The 17,191-nt window shown below is 35.9% G+C and overlaps 3 protein-coding genes across 3 annotated transcripts in view; all 3 read right to left on the bottom strand.

Annotated features, from left to right (window-relative positions):
• hoxc3a (homeobox C3a) overlaps positions 1–17,171 on the bottom strand; it is a 38,393-nt gene extending 21,222 nt beyond the window's left edge. The window contains exon 1 of the mRNA XM_073823363.1: positions 16,823–17,171. The gene's annotated coding sequence lies outside the window, so the exon portion shown is untranslated. The remainder of the gene's footprint in view (positions 1–16,822) is intronic.
• On the bottom strand, positions 5,433–7,867 carry hoxc5a (homeobox C5a). The gene is made up of 2 exons (XM_073823506.1): positions 7,363–7,867; positions 5,433–6,585 (listed from the first exon to the last, which is right to left on the bottom strand). The coding sequence occupies exons 1-2, from the start codon at positions 7,847–7,849 to the stop codon at positions 6,371–6,373; spliced, it is 702 nt and encodes a 233-aa protein (XP_073679607.1). The 5' UTR covers positions 7,850–7,867; the 3' UTR covers positions 5,433–6,370.
• Positions 9,172–11,406, bottom strand: hoxc6a (homeobox C6a). The gene is made up of 2 exons (XM_073823398.1): positions 10,827–11,406; positions 9,172–10,234 (listed from the first exon to the last, which is right to left on the bottom strand). The coding sequence occupies exons 1-2, from the start codon at positions 11,227–11,229 to the stop codon at positions 9,933–9,935; spliced, it is 705 nt and encodes a 234-aa protein (XP_073679499.1). The 5' UTR covers positions 11,230–11,406; the 3' UTR covers positions 9,172–9,932.
• Positions 17,172–17,191: the final 20 nt, after the last annotated feature.

Genomic DNA, 17,191 nt, shown 5'->3' with positions numbered 1-17,191 from the left:
ATATATATATATATATATATATATATATATATATATATATATATATATATATATATATATATATATATATATATATATATATATATATATATATATATATATATATATATATATATATATATATATATATATATATAATATCATGCATGAAATATATCAGTAACAAAATTGCTACTGAGTACAAAGTTGCATATGTTAATCTGACAGCTGCATTTAAATTATTTATTGATAATTGTTTTATTGTTTTAGTAAAAATTCTCTTTGTCTCTCATTGAGGGTGAACTGTCCAAAGGCATGATCCTTTAAAGTAGGACAAGGCTATGTATTTAGCACAGGTTATTTTCAGAACTATTTCCTTGATGAATGTAGTTATTTTTGCAACTATGGAGGACCTAAAATGAATTCCTACTTGGTCAGGTTAACATGGCAATTCAGAATTGTTTTTTAAAAAAAAATGAATTCACATACAGTGTTAGTCATTGAGATAAATGGCAAAAAATAATTAACCCGAATGTTAGCCTTGATACTAAAGCAAGGAAAAGAATATAAGAGTAATGTAATTAAATGACGTATTGGGATATTATATACACAGAGAGGGAAACATAAGTGTTTTTATGATGTTTAGTATGTATATACTCAATGCTAAAATTATCCAAGCTCAACACTGGGGAAAAAAGTACATCTAAACACGGATATAATTGCAGCCAAATGTAAACTCTTTTCAGTCATAAGCTGTAATTCCTGCATTCAAGTAAGGTATTTGGTATTACATACCAGTATTTCAGTGTAGCAAATGCAGCTCATGTTATCATAAACAAAAGTTTTCTTAATAAATCATAATCTTGACATTGGCTTATTAGAAAACCACCAGTCCAAATACCAATTGCCATTTTTTTTTCATTCATTTACTTCATCCATCACTAAATGAAGAAGAGTTTATCCACTAAGAGAACAAAAGTGCTGTTTTCTGTTTTTAAAATGCCTGTCCAAACAGGAACTGTCTACAAACAGAACATGAATTGTTCCAAAATTGAAAGCAGTGCCTTGTTTAGTTACTCTGCATGCCGTGGCATGATTTTCAACTCTGTCATTTACTCATTCTTTCCAAAGGTATCTATGTAGTGAATAAAATTGCTGCCATTTTCCTTGTATGGCTAGTTAGATGGTAATCTGCTAGATGACAAAAGAATATGTTGAACCCCAAGTAGCTTGCTATGGGAGAGACGAAAACAGAGGAATATAAAACTATTGCCCCCTATTGGCAGTTAATGTTTTTGACACAGTATTCAAAGATTTAATGCTAATATAAAAAAAATGCACATAAGGGTTTACTAAACATAGTGAAGCCAAATTTATCCTTGATTATAAATTAATCTTAATTTATTAAGTATTTCCCTCATTCAGGTTCAACAACTGTTATAAAATAAAGTTTATTGTCTTTTTCATAATGGTGGACCTTTACTGATTGTGTTTCAGTAGTGAATATATACACATTATACACCACATGATCCATATATTCTCTGAATGACTAACGATTTTCCAAACCCTCACAATAATGTATGTAAACTGCTGTATAGTTAACACTATATTGATTAATATTCATATTCTAGTGTACAATAGGAAATATTAACCACCTTAATCAACATTTGAGTGAGTAAAACCTACACCTACTCTGAGCCAAAAATGGTTGCTTGGATGTGACAAAAACAGTGCAGTTTATTCAAACAATGTCATTGTCAGCATTGTTGTCCTTCCAATAACTGAATAAACACAAATGAGAACACAACATAATCTGAGAAAGGAATCTGTGTAAAATTGTAATTGTTAAACTGTTTCTAGTTTTCTAGTGATTTACTGGGATGTAGTTTCTGATTTCTGATTAATGTATGGACATTAAAAATGAAAATGAATAAAAGTTGATTGTGTGATTGCATGACTATTGAATCAATGCAATTCAATTTTTATATGTGACATTTTTTGAAGTAATATGTAACAAATATTAAATACATTGTAAGCAGTACATGTGTGCATAATTCACAACAATCATGATTGATTACCGGCAATGGATTGGTAAATATCGATCATTTAATCTATGTTTTTGTTAGAATATCAAATAAGACAGACTTAGACTTACACGCTAAGCTATTTCTTGTGTAAGCAAGTAACTTTATCAACTTTAACTGAATACCAACTTTAAGTGAAATTCTATCAAATTCATTATTTTATCAATTACACTTGATATCAGCTAAAACCTCCTACTGTTTTTAATAAAATGGAATTAAAAAACAAACAAAAAAACAAAAAGGCATTTCTTTAAGCCTGGAGGAAAGACCTTTGGCAAGCCATGGAATTTACAACTTAGCAGTATTTACAACCAGATGCAGCTTACAAGACAGAACTACTCAGTGAGGTTTTTACACTATTGTTTTCTACGTTTAGATGCCATAAACTGCAATTAGTGATTGATAGGAAGACTGCAAAGTTATTTTGCAATATATATATTTTTTTGCAAATCTGACGCTAATCATATTCAGTTTTTTCCAAAGTAATGTCTCTCTTTACAGGTACACTGAACAAAGTCATTGGACTAATTTGTTGCTGTTGTTGTTTTGTTTAATAAAACAGGGCAAACTGAACTGAAATGGTAAAATACATAAAATGAGGCCACATTAATTGCAATACATAGTTTTCTTGATTAAAACTCTTTTGAGTTTGTGATTAAATCTGCCTTACAACTGGAAACAAAAGGTTTTTTTTTATTTCTAAGCTGCATTGCAAAATGTACAAAATTTCAGACACTCATAAAAATTGTTATATCTGTGTTTTCAACTCAAATATCCTTTCCTTAAAACATAATCATAATTTCCCTTTATTATTATAATTTTTGTACTTGCATAACCTTTGTACAGCAAAATGGCCTGAATTAGTTCATAATGCCAGAACTGAGGCATTGGTTCTTGTTATTTAAAATAAGTTCTCGAAATATATCACAGGCCTCCACAGAATAGAATCATAGCAGTATGAAGATGGCAGTGGAGTTTCCTCTCATCAAAGATCACAGTGCACAGATTAAAGAGAACATTGTGGATGAACAGAGTAGTCTGACTTCTTCTGTTTCCAAGCACAACACTATAAAGTAAGATATGGCTTAAACTTTTCATACCATGATTATAATGGTCAAGTGGAGCCTCATCTGTCAAATAAAGACCACTGAATATCCGGTGTTGAAAACTGACAAATAACAGTAGTAAAAAAAAAAAAAGTCATATGCTTTGTATAAAATACACTTTCTCATTTAAACCGTTTGGATTCTTTTTAGTTATGCTTTTTTGTTTGGTTAATCATGTGACTCTGCCTCACCATCATCACTGCCCTGTGCATGACCCCACCACACAACACCACATCTCTGCCCTGCACATGACCCCACATTATGTCCGATCTAAAGATCTATGTTCTGCGCTCTCATCTGCAAACCAATACAAGATCACTTAGCTTCTCACAGTCCTTCACCTTCACTTTTAACACAACATACGCATCCCAGGCACAAACTAAGCATTTTGAATGTCCAAAACTGGGGTATTTTGATATACGCACATTCTGTGATATTAGAACGCAAATACTCAGGTGTATATAAATTACGATCCAAGGCAAAGCTTTTTACACGTGCAATGCTTTTAAGATGCATACACGAGTACATAAGAGTCATGACACACAGAATTAGATTTGAAGCTAGTGCCAGAACAATAATTTCATATAAATGCCAAATTAACAGTAATATACAAATGCACAAACGTACACTCTAGACCTTTGAAATTGATCAAAACTGAACAGATGAGGACACATTTGCGCATCACTTGACACAATTTCTCCATGAACTATTGAATTACATCCTTGATTAATTCCCGAGGGTGTTGCGGAGGAAAGTACATATTTAATTAAAAAGAGGAAAACAAGATTATTAACTTACTGCAACCGCCTGGGATCCATTTGGGAGAGTCGAACTTCTACAGACCCTGACGCGAGTAAGCCACACTAACAGGCTCTAAGCCGTTCTCTCAGAGATAAGACTAGCCAACAGCTGCGATTACGGACAGTTAACATTATATATGATGTAAATATATTGAGGGTTTGTCAGGTCTTGCAGGCCATAAAACCCACTTTAATGACCCCACGTGCTCTTCCTGCACCACTCACTGGTCCTGCTTTGGGCAATTGGCATAAATAACCCTCAAAACTTCAAAATACGTGGCAAGAGAGCTAAAAAAAGAGGGGTTTGTGTAAAAAGCAACATAGTAACCACAGTAACTCGCAAAGTGGCCCTTTCGGTCAAGATAGCGAGTGTAGAAATTGAAAGAAGCATGGAAATTTACATTGAATCTTCAATATTGGTGAGTGAGACGATTCTAAAATGAAAACACTTTTGAAACAGCAGTATAAACTGACTAGCTGCCTGTTTTTATTTTCAGATTAGTGTGTGTGTATATAATGTTAACATTCATAGACTAGAAATATGGAGATTAAAATGTCCGGTAGCTTTTCAAATAGTCTACATCGAGAGGGCTAAGAAGGAATTAACTAAAAACTAAAATATGTCAAACGAACAGTAAAGCGGGAAAGAGTCCGGTTGTAGAACAAGCCCGTCTAAAATTAGCATTTTGTACACGCATGCAAAGCTCAAGTGTCCTTTGTTTGACACCGGCCTGGATTACGTGATTTCTGCACATAGGGTGACTAACATCATATGTCTCATTATCTAAATGACAGATTTCAACAATAACGTAGTAGCATGAGCAATTCACTCTTAACGTCTTTAATGATGTGCTTTACACGAAGGACGATTAATAACGCTGTTGTATCTTACTGCAAATGCATTTTCGAAAAATAATTCGTAATTTCGTAATTTAGTTATACAGAGTATTTGATTAAATGTGCAAACTACGTCCTAGTTTTTAAGAGTTTTGTAAGCCAAAATGTCACTTTGAAATGTTTGTGTAAACTTCCGCCGATTTGTTAAAAAAGGAAACAGTTGTCAGTGTCTGATGGGTGAGAGGAAGTGCTGTAAAAGTTTATTGGGGTCATAAAGTTTTATGTGCCTCCGTTTAAGGGCTACTGTAAATAAGTGACCAGAGCGTTAAAGTTCAATCATGTCCCATCAGTGGAAGTATACACATTCAGACTCATTCCTCGATGGATGCATGAAAATTTATCAAAATCATATTAATTCGCGCAAAACAGTTCTTCTCTTAACTCTGCACGATTTATTAAGCAGGTCTTGAGTGCAAAAATGCATTGTGTAAAGAAAGACTAATTATTTTGTTCCTGTTGCTTCAACAGACAAAAATAATGCTAACAATAGTATGTTCTTTACGTTTCATCAAGTTTATTTACAATGATACCACATTGGACGTTTTATTGGACACAGGTGGCTTTTAACCCAGAACTTACAAAACATTCTGATATTTTGCCATTATTGATAATTTAATCTTGTTACTGTAGTAATACATTACTGACTGTAATAAGTTATCGATGTGGCTTAGCAGTGAAACTTCGAAAACAAACAGTTGGAATAACAGATGTAATGGATCATAGAACAAATGCTGTTTAAACAAAAGTAGGTCGTGTAGCTTGTTTGGTATGAGAGGTATCAATAAGCCACTCCTTACAGTCGTTACAGGATGCCCTATATAGGCTCCTCAAGAGTAGAGTGTATAGAAACAAAAGTCAAGGTACCTGCCTGAAAAAATAGCCCCCAAAAAATTCAATAAAAAAAGCTAAATTTTCTGATTGCACAGTATTTCAACAGACATAATCGTCAAGAGAAAATTACCATTTGGCTGCTGGTTGACAGACAACATGATACACAGCGTTTAATATGACACTACAGTTGTTGCATTATCATCATGGCGTGCGGTTTACCATCCTTGTTTGGATTTTATAGTTGTATAGATGTATTTACGACAGAAAATACAATGGATAAAAAGACAAGTCCCATCAAAATGCAAAATGCAATGGGCAGACTGATGAATGTTCAAGCAAAGCACCACATTATTTGCACTTACATTTAAGCCAACGTAACTGGATGCAGGCCTTGGCATATTATGTAGGTTACTGATACAAGTGATTTTAGTAAAGCATATTCAAATTAAGTTTAAGCTCATACATTATTCAAATAAGCAACTCCCGCACTCAGGGAAAGGAGCCCTATCAATAAATATTGAAAATATGGACATATTCACATAACAACATGATATTGTAGACAAATGAAAGACATCAACTGTTGTCAACAAGAAAAATCTATTTTAAATCGTTTGTTGATTCAGTACAAGTTAACATTGCCTTTATTTTCAAGCTGAAGCCGTGCATCACATTATTATAGTCCTCCTTTCACTTTCAACTTTGAGTCCTTCTTCCACTTCATGCGACGGTTCTGGAACCAAATTTTAATTTGGCGCTCGTTCAAGCAGAGGTTATTGGCAATCTCGATACGTCTGCGACGTGTGAGGTATCGGTTGAAATGGAACTCTTTCTCCAACTCCAGAGTCTGGTACCGGGTGTAACTGGTTCGTGACCTTTTACCATCAGATTCTGAGGTGGCATCAGAAAGATATTGGGTTACCTATATGTAAAATTTTATCGACTGTCGTCCTCATGCATTTTACTATGAAATTAATTTTCATAATCATTGATGAAGTTGCCCCCAAACACAGTCCATAGAATGTAATATGAAAACATCAAGCATTATGAAATCCAAAATGAAAACAGTGGACAGGTGGTATGGCGTTAATATTTATTTATTCTGAAATAAGAGAGTGTCATGCACAGAAATAACACAAACGTATTGAAACACAATAATCATAACTGTGAGAAGGCCACGAGCATGTACTGACAAATTAATAATTTAGAGAATGCAAATTTAGTTTTACTGTACTTTGCTTTACTGCTCCAGCGGTGAAGAGTGCAACTAACCGGAAACATAACTACTGCCCGAGAATGTATGTGTATGCAAAGATTCGTTTGAAATCCCACTTCACTTAAATAACATGTAAACTCTCCTTAATTCTTAAGGCAACAAATAATACGTAAATTTACATGTTATCATTTTTTTGCTTTTCTTAAACAATTATTTATCCATAAATTTGAACGGGGATCACCTCTTCACAGTAACAGGACAGGTTTACGAGCAATAGATGCCTTTGTCATAAAATTTACGGCCGCTAGTTTTATTATTTCCTGCGTTTGGCCTATAAAACTCAAGAGGAAAAATATGGAGCGACAAAACAGGGTAGGAAGGAGATGCAATGACGAGGATGAGATGCGTGCAGTTTTCTTCTCTTCTAAAACAAACTTTAAACGTAACTTTACCGTGGCTCATGTGTAGCTTTGTCATCCACGGATATATCTGCGGCTGCGACTGGTTCTGACGCTGAGTCGAATTAGTTTGTTGCTTTATCGCTGAAGTAGTCTCCATTTTGAGATCGTCTGTGCGGCTCTTGCCGCTGGGCTTCTCCATAACTTCCATATTCCCCTCGGCTTTTTGGCTCAACAGTCCGTGACTGAGGGGGTTGTACCCGTGAGTGCTTACAAAGCTACGAGAGCCCAGAGCTGAACAGGACTGTGTTCGCTGAACTGCTGCACTGCTCCTTGCACTGTCGGTTGTGTTAATCGCCTCCCGTTTCAAAGAGTTGGAGGGGATTTGAGAACTGAAGGATCCGCCGAGATCAAGTCCTTCGTACGCGTAATTAGACTCGTGAAACTCAGAGTGAGCTCCATAGTTGCCAAAAGTGTGCATTCTACAAGAGGAGGCGTCTTGCGTTTGCTTGGAAAAAGACTTTCCAACGTATGAGCTCATTCTATTTCCAAAACAATATAACCTTGGAGAGACTCACAAAAAGCACTCGGTCACGACAGAGACGGAATCAGCTAATAAAGTATGCATAAGTTGTTTAGAAGTTTTATTTGTTTATTAGGCTTTATTTGTATTTCTAGAGGACGTTAGGCTTGTCCTAAAAAAGGGCAGGATTTATAGGTGGAGGAAATCATTTTCTTTTTTTCTTGATACGACGTGTAATGCCCAAATATGGAATGTTTAAATAGAATCACGTGCAGCTCCTGGCCACTCATAAATTGGCTTGATCCCCAGGAGGTTATTGATAGACAGGGAAACGTGTCCGATAACTTCTCGGTATGGAAATCATCTAAGGGTCTGGGCTAAAAAGGGCGAGACCGTTAGACAAGAGCGTCATCTGGCGTCTAATACTGGACAGAGCGGCCGCACGCACGCACGCACGCACGCACGCACACACACACACACACACACACACACACACACACACACACACACACACACACACACAAGACTTGTGCAAACAAGATGATGGACAGGATACGATGTTATGACAAATCAAATGACAAGGCAATATGAATAATATGGAGTATGCGATTATCATATTAGTTACATAAATGACAGATCCTACGTCTGTCTTCTGTTTCACAGTAATGTCTTGGGTTTTTGATTTTGTGTGTGTGTGTGTGTGTGTGTGTGTGTGTGTGTGTGTGTGTGTGTGTGTGTGTGTGTGTGTGTGTATTGTTTTTTTCTTTAGAATTTGAGATATTATGTCTATTGTGATCAGGAGAGGACTATACACTGCGTCAATGCACGTGCTTTTGTTGTAGCGGCATCCCAAAACCACACATGATTATTTATTGCAGAACAACTGATTCAGCTAGATGCCAAGCAAATGTGGTCAAAAGGGTTTTTGTCAGACAAGCATTGTCGCTGTGTCATGAAATAAGCAATGATTTATTTATTGAATGAAATCTGTGCAGTCCTCACATACATTAGCAATAAATAGGTGTATTATTCCATTTAAATATTTAGAGTTTGGACAGATTGAATTGTAGTTAAATGAGTAAAATAAAAAATTAACCAAACTCCGATGTAACCGTGAATTTAATTTGTTATGTGGATTTGAATAAAAAACTCTCAAAAATATGTAGGCCTTAATAAAAGTTCGTAAATAAAAACTTTTTCAAAAAGAAAAGTGTGTAACGCCTTATTTTTACTCAGTTCTGAAAACCTTTATGATGCGTGAAGAGCGCAAAGCAGGAGTCAAAGTTAAGACAATACAGTTTTTTGTTTTCAAGAATTTTATTAAATAATACACAGTTTACACAAACAATATAATTGCGTAACAAGGTATATGTTTGTTTTCATATGGGTGTGATTCTCACTTTAAGACAAGTTTATATGCATACAACTACAAGTATGATGAAATGTATTTTTTTGAAGTTCTCTCAATAGTCAATGCGCCAGTACAGCGGCATTTTGAACAACAGAACACTGACGAGGTAAAGGCAATATTTAAAAAAAGAAAGAAAATACATTAAGAATTTAGGTAGTATAGTTCATCCCGTCAGTGCTTGTTTCATTGTACAAATATGCATCCACAAAAAAAACTGAATGTGCATATAAGAAGTTTCCTTCACTTCTGGAATGCTTAGGGTACTGTTTAGAGGCTTAATAGTTGGGGAAACGTAGCCTACTTACCAAATTCGAATACATTTCATCTAATGTAATTTCTACTAGCCTATAGCAACATGATAATACTAGAACCACACAAATAGTTCATCTGTGGCATTGTCACCACGCAGCCAGTAAGGAGCTATTTTCAATACACAGAGAAGTGAATTACATTATGGTGGATAACATGTGCGTCTTTCTCTCTCTTAATCTTTCCATTTGTTTCTACGTGTGTACATGTTAGTGGCGTGGTGGTGGTAGTAGAGCTTGTGTATGGTATTCAGGACGGAGGAGGAGGGGGCAGTCAAAGGAATAGCAGAGTATACAGTCCATGCATTAATATTTGCAAATTCTCAGAGTTTAGGTAGTTACGTTGCAGTTAACAGGCGTTCGAGAACGAGAAATGGATTTCCTAATCTTTTTTTTTAGCTTCCTCGGTTTCCTCCTCGGTCTCCTTCTCGGTCTCTTGAGAAGTACCCGTTGATTCGCTCCCCGGTACAGTAGAAGTTAGATTGGTCTCTTTCTTCCATTTCATGCGCCGGTTCTGGAACCAGATTTTGATTTGACGCTCGGTTAGGCACAGAGCGTTGGCGATCTCGATGCGTCTGCGTCTGGTTAAATACCGATTGAAGTGAAATTCTTTTTCCAGTTCCAAGGTTTGGTATCTGGAGTAAATCTGGCGACCTCTTCTTCTGTCTGACCCGTACCCAACTCCTGGTGTGGGGAAAAAGTGAAAAATAAATTAGAGTTCACACACACATAAATTCTAAATTTTTAATGCTTTCTAAAACACACGTTAGCAGTCCTGGTGTAATAATTTACTTTGTGTATATTTAATTATTTTTATTTAACGTATAAAGTAATATAGCAATTTGGAAAAATAATGTATTTACGCAGCATTTGAACCATATTACAGTCACAAAGCAACGCGAAACTTAACATTTCTATTTTCAGTGTTTTTACAACATTTCAGCAAACTTTTGCTATCGTTTTTTCCCCAAACAGTACATCGGAAGAGTTGAGTTACATTTTAACACATGCTCTTGAAATGGTTCAAAATGTACTTTTTGTTGTATATTTTTCTAACGCAGTCACACTTATTGCAAGTTTTTGAAATAATTTTGGCACTCGAGTATTAAAGGAGGTAGCCAAATGGGATTCCCCTCTCTGGAAAAGGGGGCTTTTATAGTCTGATGATTTAGTAGTGGTTTATGAGGCCATAAAATGTAGCTACTCTGTTGATAGGACGTATCGTAAAACAGACCAATTCCACCAGGGTATGTCCCAAGTCGCAGTAAAAACTCACCGCTGTGCGAGTTCATGCGCTGCATCCACGGGTAGATCTGAATGTTGTTGCCTTTCTGTTCCTGTGTTCCTGCACGAGCTTGTTCCAGGTTGTACTCCTGGGCAACGTGGCTCTGCGCATTGAGTCCCATACTAGTTTGTCTGCAACTGGGAAGCACATCCTTGTCTTGAAGAAACACGTTAGATCCATACTCGTACGGTCCTCGACTTGATCCAAACACAACGTTATCTTGAGGTGAATAGAAAGGGGACGCATAAATCCGATTTTGGGTCACTGTGGTGCCATAAGACGAAAAATGTCTGACTGAATCATATGTGGTCGTGTTCAGTGGCATGTTGGGCAAAACCTCTTGCCCACCAGATAAATGGCACGAGAGCGACGGGTTCGCGAAATACGAATTCATACCTTTCCTATCGCCCTCTCATCAACTCACCCTCCTATCTTATTTCCCCTCTCTTAATCTCACACTTTCTTTCTTTGTGCTTTGGGGTCTGCTTCCTTCTGTCACATACACACGTCTCCCGCCTGCTTTCCTAACTCTCTTTCAAATGAACTTCAGAAGGATTTCAATAATATTAATTTCCAGTCTCCGGTTAAGACGCGCAAAGCAAGTGTTATAGCCAAGGCTTGGCTCATGGAAGGACAATATGACAGCGTCACCTGACCACTTTCAGCCAATTGAATGCGCTGTGTACGGAGCAATATCGAGCTTGTAGCTTCTTATCCTTGTGGCTTCAGTTGATAATGTTTAAGTAAACACACACAAAAATACAGAATAAGCACTCACACGAGCAATGAATTATGCATTTTTGTGCGTTAATCACCGACTTAATCTGTTCTTTGTGCCGGTACAAAGATTCTCCACGTGTATTGTGAAGATAAATCTACACTTAAAATCATGCGTTTTACAATGAGCTATTTTTCATCTAAATTAATTACCTATAAGATCGCTTTTACAGTTGATTATTGTCGCTGACTTAGACAAAGCTGTTTATATTTATATTTTATACTATGACAATACTAATCATAACTATATGTATTTCTTCTCGACGCAACAACTTTATTACTTCATTACAACTACTGTGTGGATAATATAACTCAAATTTGAAACACTGAACAGAACCCTTTGTTTAAAAAAAAGGAAAATGACCAAGGGCTAATTGCTACAAGGCTGTTTACGCCTTATCTACTGAGATATTGTTTACTCTCCCTTTTAAGATTTATTTCATAATTTGATTAAAAAAAACTGTTAATAAATATGCTGATGGTCATTTCATATCATATTATTAGAAATATCAACGGCATGGTCGTCAGTCAACAAGTTAAAGGACTACACTTTTCCTTTGTGTTATTCAGTAGATATTTCCCTATAACATTTGTGTCTCTCTCTGATTTCCTCGGGCTTTTATTGCGCTAAAGGGGAAACGTCTGTTCCCTTCCTTTCCCCATTTGTAATGTATTGATAATTTCAATGGTAAAAAGAACCTGAGTAAGGAGGGGGGGAAGGGGCATCTTACTAAAGAATGCGTCAAACGCGCCTTGGTGCCATAAAAGTCACAAAACCAACTGAGGACTTCCAGCTCTGAGGCAATTATCCCTTTGAATGTATGGGGGCTGTGCAGCGAGTCTCTTATCTTGTGGATAGAAAGCTGCTCTTTTTATAAGCATTTCACTTTCTAGGGCATGCAGAATGATTATAAACAAAACAATACAATCAGGAAAGTTTACAAAATTGAAGTACTCTTGAGTGTATTAATTTTATTTATAAGGATTATTTTTACAGAATTACGTACAGTGATCATATGTGCCAGCGATCTGTTGAACAATACAAATATAACCGTTCTGCTTTATTAAATGCAGCTATATTAATGGAATGGTCAATTTATGTATTATCATGTTCAAAGAATCACTGGTGGGAAAAGGACTAGTTTTAAGCGAATGGTTACGGTATGCTCCATGACCTTAATGCAGGCCACATGACGGAACGTGTGAGGCCAAAAACAGTGGTTTAGAAAGAGGTGCGCAAAACACGAGATTGACAGAACAGTAAAATTTACTTCCAGCCCGACAGTGAGAAAAGGCATTTAGCAGCTATAAAACAGGCTAATCTGCTTAACGACTGATTAAATGCATACAATATTTATTTATATCCCAAAGTACCTAAAACCGGGATGAATCAATATCAAGGATTAATGTTTTTGATGGGTTGCCATATTTTCGACAAATTTTGCGATCGACAAAATGTAACTTTTCTAGGCAAATCTCCACTAGGAGAATATATAAACATCAAAATGGTAAGTGCTATTTCATCAGTTTACGGACACTGTATATAAATATAATTAATTTTCTTCCAAAATTAATACATTGACGTTTATACCAAAAGTAGTAGTCAACATAGTAGTAGAAATAATAATAATAATAATAATAATAATAATAATAATAATAATAATAATAATAATGATGATGATGATGATGATAAAAACTATTGTTATTATTATTTAATTTGAACCGGGCTGGTAATAAAAAATAATAAATTACAGTCCGCAAAATGAATACACTAAATATATAGTAGTCAGTATGGCGGTGTGGACCTTAACGTATTACTATGATTTCATTTACACAGTATTACACCATGTATACTGTGGAAAGAAACTAATAAAAGTAATATATAACTGTAATAAAAAATATTTCTTGCGTGAAAAGCGCTTGCACATTCATAGCCTTTTTAAGACTTTGCAAACGGAACAGCTGCCAATTCAAATATTTGAAAAGTAATAAACTTTTTTTCACAGCAACAATTATATTTTAATATATATATTTTTTAAATATATTTTTCAATACGCTAGTACGACACACCTTTGGACACGCAAAAATATTTAGAAACAGGAAAGCACGATGCTTAGCAATGCATTATTGCATTATTCATTCTTAAATCATTTAATTGTTTTCACAGACTATATTCTTCGACGTGTAAAGTTTTTCGGATTTCGGAAGTTCGGATTTGAGATCAGATACTAAGTGTAGGTTGTATATATTTGACTCTTTGATGTTCAATATTGCTCCAACGACTTTGAACTGAAAGCCTTTGATGGGGAGATTTTTTTAATAATGTGATCTATTTTACAGCATCAGTCTTGTGAATGAAGTAGCGAGTAAAACACACCACACTTAGTCTGCAGTTGGTATGTTGATGTGACTGGAGAGAAAGAGCTTTAAGTGTTTTATTGCAGCCCTTAAGACAAATCGCACGGTTGTGTTTTAGCGTTTGAAGAGGCAATAAATAGACATCCCGTTTGGCCTGTATTCTCTTTACACTCGCCGAAACTACGCACTAATGTGCGCCAAAATCGTACTTACTTCCAATGCGTAATATACGTGATATGATGATCCGGAAAAAAACAAGCAATGCACATCCTAACTGTGCTCGGTAATGGCCTAGTCTGCACATTCTCGAGAGTTAAATGAATGTTATCATTGGCCTATTTATTTGTAACGGATGTTCACAATTGCAAATTCCAGCGACAAGTCTTCTAGCTTTCTTATCCAATCCCAACTTTCCTACCCTGTCATCTATGTCGATGTATCTATGAAAAAACAAAATCCATAATAGTAACGTGACAGCTGTAACAGAGTTTCATGTGCAGCTAAGCACTTATAACAACACACGACCCGAAGGGGCATTATGGTTTTTAACTAGCACAAGATAATTCTGTGAAATTATGTGGCCGCGTAATGACCTCCATGAATAAGATGTTTTGAAGTAGAGCGAACTCACATTGCCCTGCGGTTCTTGTAAGGAAATGTTTGGAATTGAAAGTTCGCCTGGAATTTGTTTTCATTTTCGTGGCAACTCTGAATTATGCCTTCTATGATTCAAATTCAATAGCGGTGGCAGACACGAGACTGGCTCAGAGTTTACACAAATGATAGTCAGATGGTAATAAATGTGTCAATTTCACAAACCTGTTTAGAACTTCGCTATTAACCTTAAGAATAACTGTAATACACAAATGAATAAATCTTATGCACCTTACATACGTACAGGCATAAGGATTAGTTAAATAGACTCCATTTTTAATGGCAAACAAAAGACAGTCATTATCCCGAAGCAAAGACAGTCTCACAGTAGAACAACCCCGCCCTCCACTAGCTTTCTGTCTCTCACTTACACACAAATACACGCATGCACATCGACGAACCATATGCGAGCCCACACAGAAGCATTCTGCCTTAATAAATTACCACTCAAGCTTTAAAAAATAGAGAAAATGAGTTCATACAAACTTAGCTCTAAATGAGACGATCTTTCTTCATAAAAAAATCACTGTTCATAACTTCTAATGTCACACACAAGTTATTTTTATCAGTTTCATTACTTAAAAAAAAAATCTTTGTCTTTACCAACAGCAAATGCATGATAATAACAACTGGTTTTATTGCTGACAGTTTTTTTTGTTTTGTTTCCCCCTGTTCCAGCCTCATATGTGGATTTCAACAGGCCCATGACGGAAGATCGCAGCTCTAGTTTTTTGATTCAGCGGAGTACCATCGGATTTTATTAACATGCTGTCCCATAATAACATAGCTCACTGTCTATTAAATCTAAAGCTTCATATTTGTCAGTAATGTTTTATTATCGTAACATAAGATGACAATAAAACTATTTTTTAAAAACTTAACGGACTGTGTTTCTGTAATTGTGTTTTGAAATTGTTTTATCATTTTTAATAAATTGATCATTAATATAAATAAGTAAAAAGCCACCATACACACACAATAAAATATTATTAATATTTTCTTTATAATAATAATTTTCCAAATGAGTATATTAATATGAATCTCTTAACATGAAGAGAACGTTATTAAAGCAATGCTTTTGACACAAAGTTATGGTGTAAATTCTATTAAGCTAAAGAAAGTTTTTCATACACAGCTACACCAGCAAATGCCAAACACATTCCCACATAAAAATTAAGATCTGAATTTTATGTGGGCAGTTGCTTTTCCTGACTTCGGGCTCTGTATAATGCCTTGCATATGGAGCAGGCACAAGGTGGCAGTGTTGTTTGATTTAGTCCTCACAGAATGACAGTGTTGGATGATTGAACACGTGTGCGTGAGAGAGAGAGGTTGTTGATCCTGATACCGTAAAAATTAAGATACGTCTATATCGTCTAATGAGTTGCTTGTTGTGTAACACAAGGCCTTTATGCTTTACAGGTATGTGAGTAGGTGATCAAATGTAAATGATTGTGTGAACGCATGACACACTTTTGTCATTACAACTCGGACACAACCAGAATACAACAGTGTAAATACAATTTAGCGAGACTAGTTACATTTTTGCTCTGTCTTTCAAAATATAACTCACCCATTAAAATCTCACTCGTAAATAATTAACATTTCCAGTCACTTATAGCAATTAATTGCACTAAAATGTCACCTAGAAAGAAAATTTACCAGCCATAAAATACCCATAGCCCGACGAGTGCAAGCCATAGTCACATAATATGGGTTGAACAGTTTTTCTGTAAAAGGCCCCGCATTCATCAGTGTTTTCTTTGTATCTCATTTAAACATTTTATAAAGCTACACTGTTAAGTCGTGTATAGTAAACACATGCAAATAATACAGCAAGCTCCAGTGTACCCGTATGAAATAACCACAATCAAATACAAAATCTGACTGGGTGTTTAAAGCTCACAACCACACCCGTTTGGACAACTTATTATAAAAATATTACATTCATTGTCGCCGAGACAAATGAAAGTCAACAATAAGACCAGAAAGCAACAACACAAGTCACTTGTCAACGAGGCTGTGCGTTCACAATCAATTAAGAATTAAGGGAAACGCCACAATATAAGTACGTTTACATACAAGGCATGCCACTTTTTCACATCTCTTTTGACTCGAATACAGTACTGTCAAATCTTCGTATTGTGTAGCTGCGGGTCTGTAAGAAGCCAATAAGGAGCGTAGAGTCATTTACTTACCAGCGTTCGCTGTTGTCTGTGTGACGCACGTTCGGTGGTGTATAGCAGCAGACTAGGCAACGGCACTAGGATTCCATTCTCCTGTGCTCAAGAAAAAATTTAATCTTTCGAGGAAATGATCATATTTACGCACTCTAAACCCCTTTCGCTCCCGCTATTAGGGCTGTTTTCCCCTCTAGGGGATGAGATAGGTAGAAAGGAGACTGGGGAGGCGGCGACGTCTGAGGACAGTCAGTCATTGCTAGCGATGAAGCAGACGAGACAAGATGGTGTTACAGAGCGTTTTTAAAAATCCGCCTGAGCTAGTGAGTAAACAGAAAACGAGAAAAATGTCTGGTGCTAAGATCATTTCAACACCACCGCGAGCTC

This window comes from Garra rufa, chromosome 18, assembly GCF_049309525.1.
Source record: "Garra rufa chromosome 18, GarRuf1.0, whole genome shotgun sequence".
Taxonomy (NCBI): Eukaryota; Metazoa; Chordata; class Actinopteri; order Cypriniformes; family Cyprinidae; genus Garra; species Garra rufa.
The sequence above is the reverse complement of the archived record's forward strand: the minus strand, read 5'-3'. Positions and strand labels throughout refer to the sequence as shown.

Coding starts and splice junctions, on each gene's coding strand:
- hoxc5a (XM_073823506.1), bottom strand. CDS start 7,849: ATGAGCTCATACGTTGGAAAGTCTTTTTCCAAGCAAACGCAAGACGCC. Junction 6,586..7,362: donor AAAGCTACACATGAGCCACG/GTAAAGTTACGT, acceptor ATGCCACCTCAG/AATCTGATGGTAAAAGGTCA.
- hoxc6a (XM_073823398.1), bottom strand. CDS start 11,229: ATGAATTCGTATTTCGCGAACCCGTCGCTCTCGTGCCATTTATCTGGT. Junction 10,235..10,826: donor GCGCATGAACTCGCACAGCG/GTGAGTTTTTAC, acceptor TCCCCACACCAG/GAGTTGGGTACGGGTCAGAC.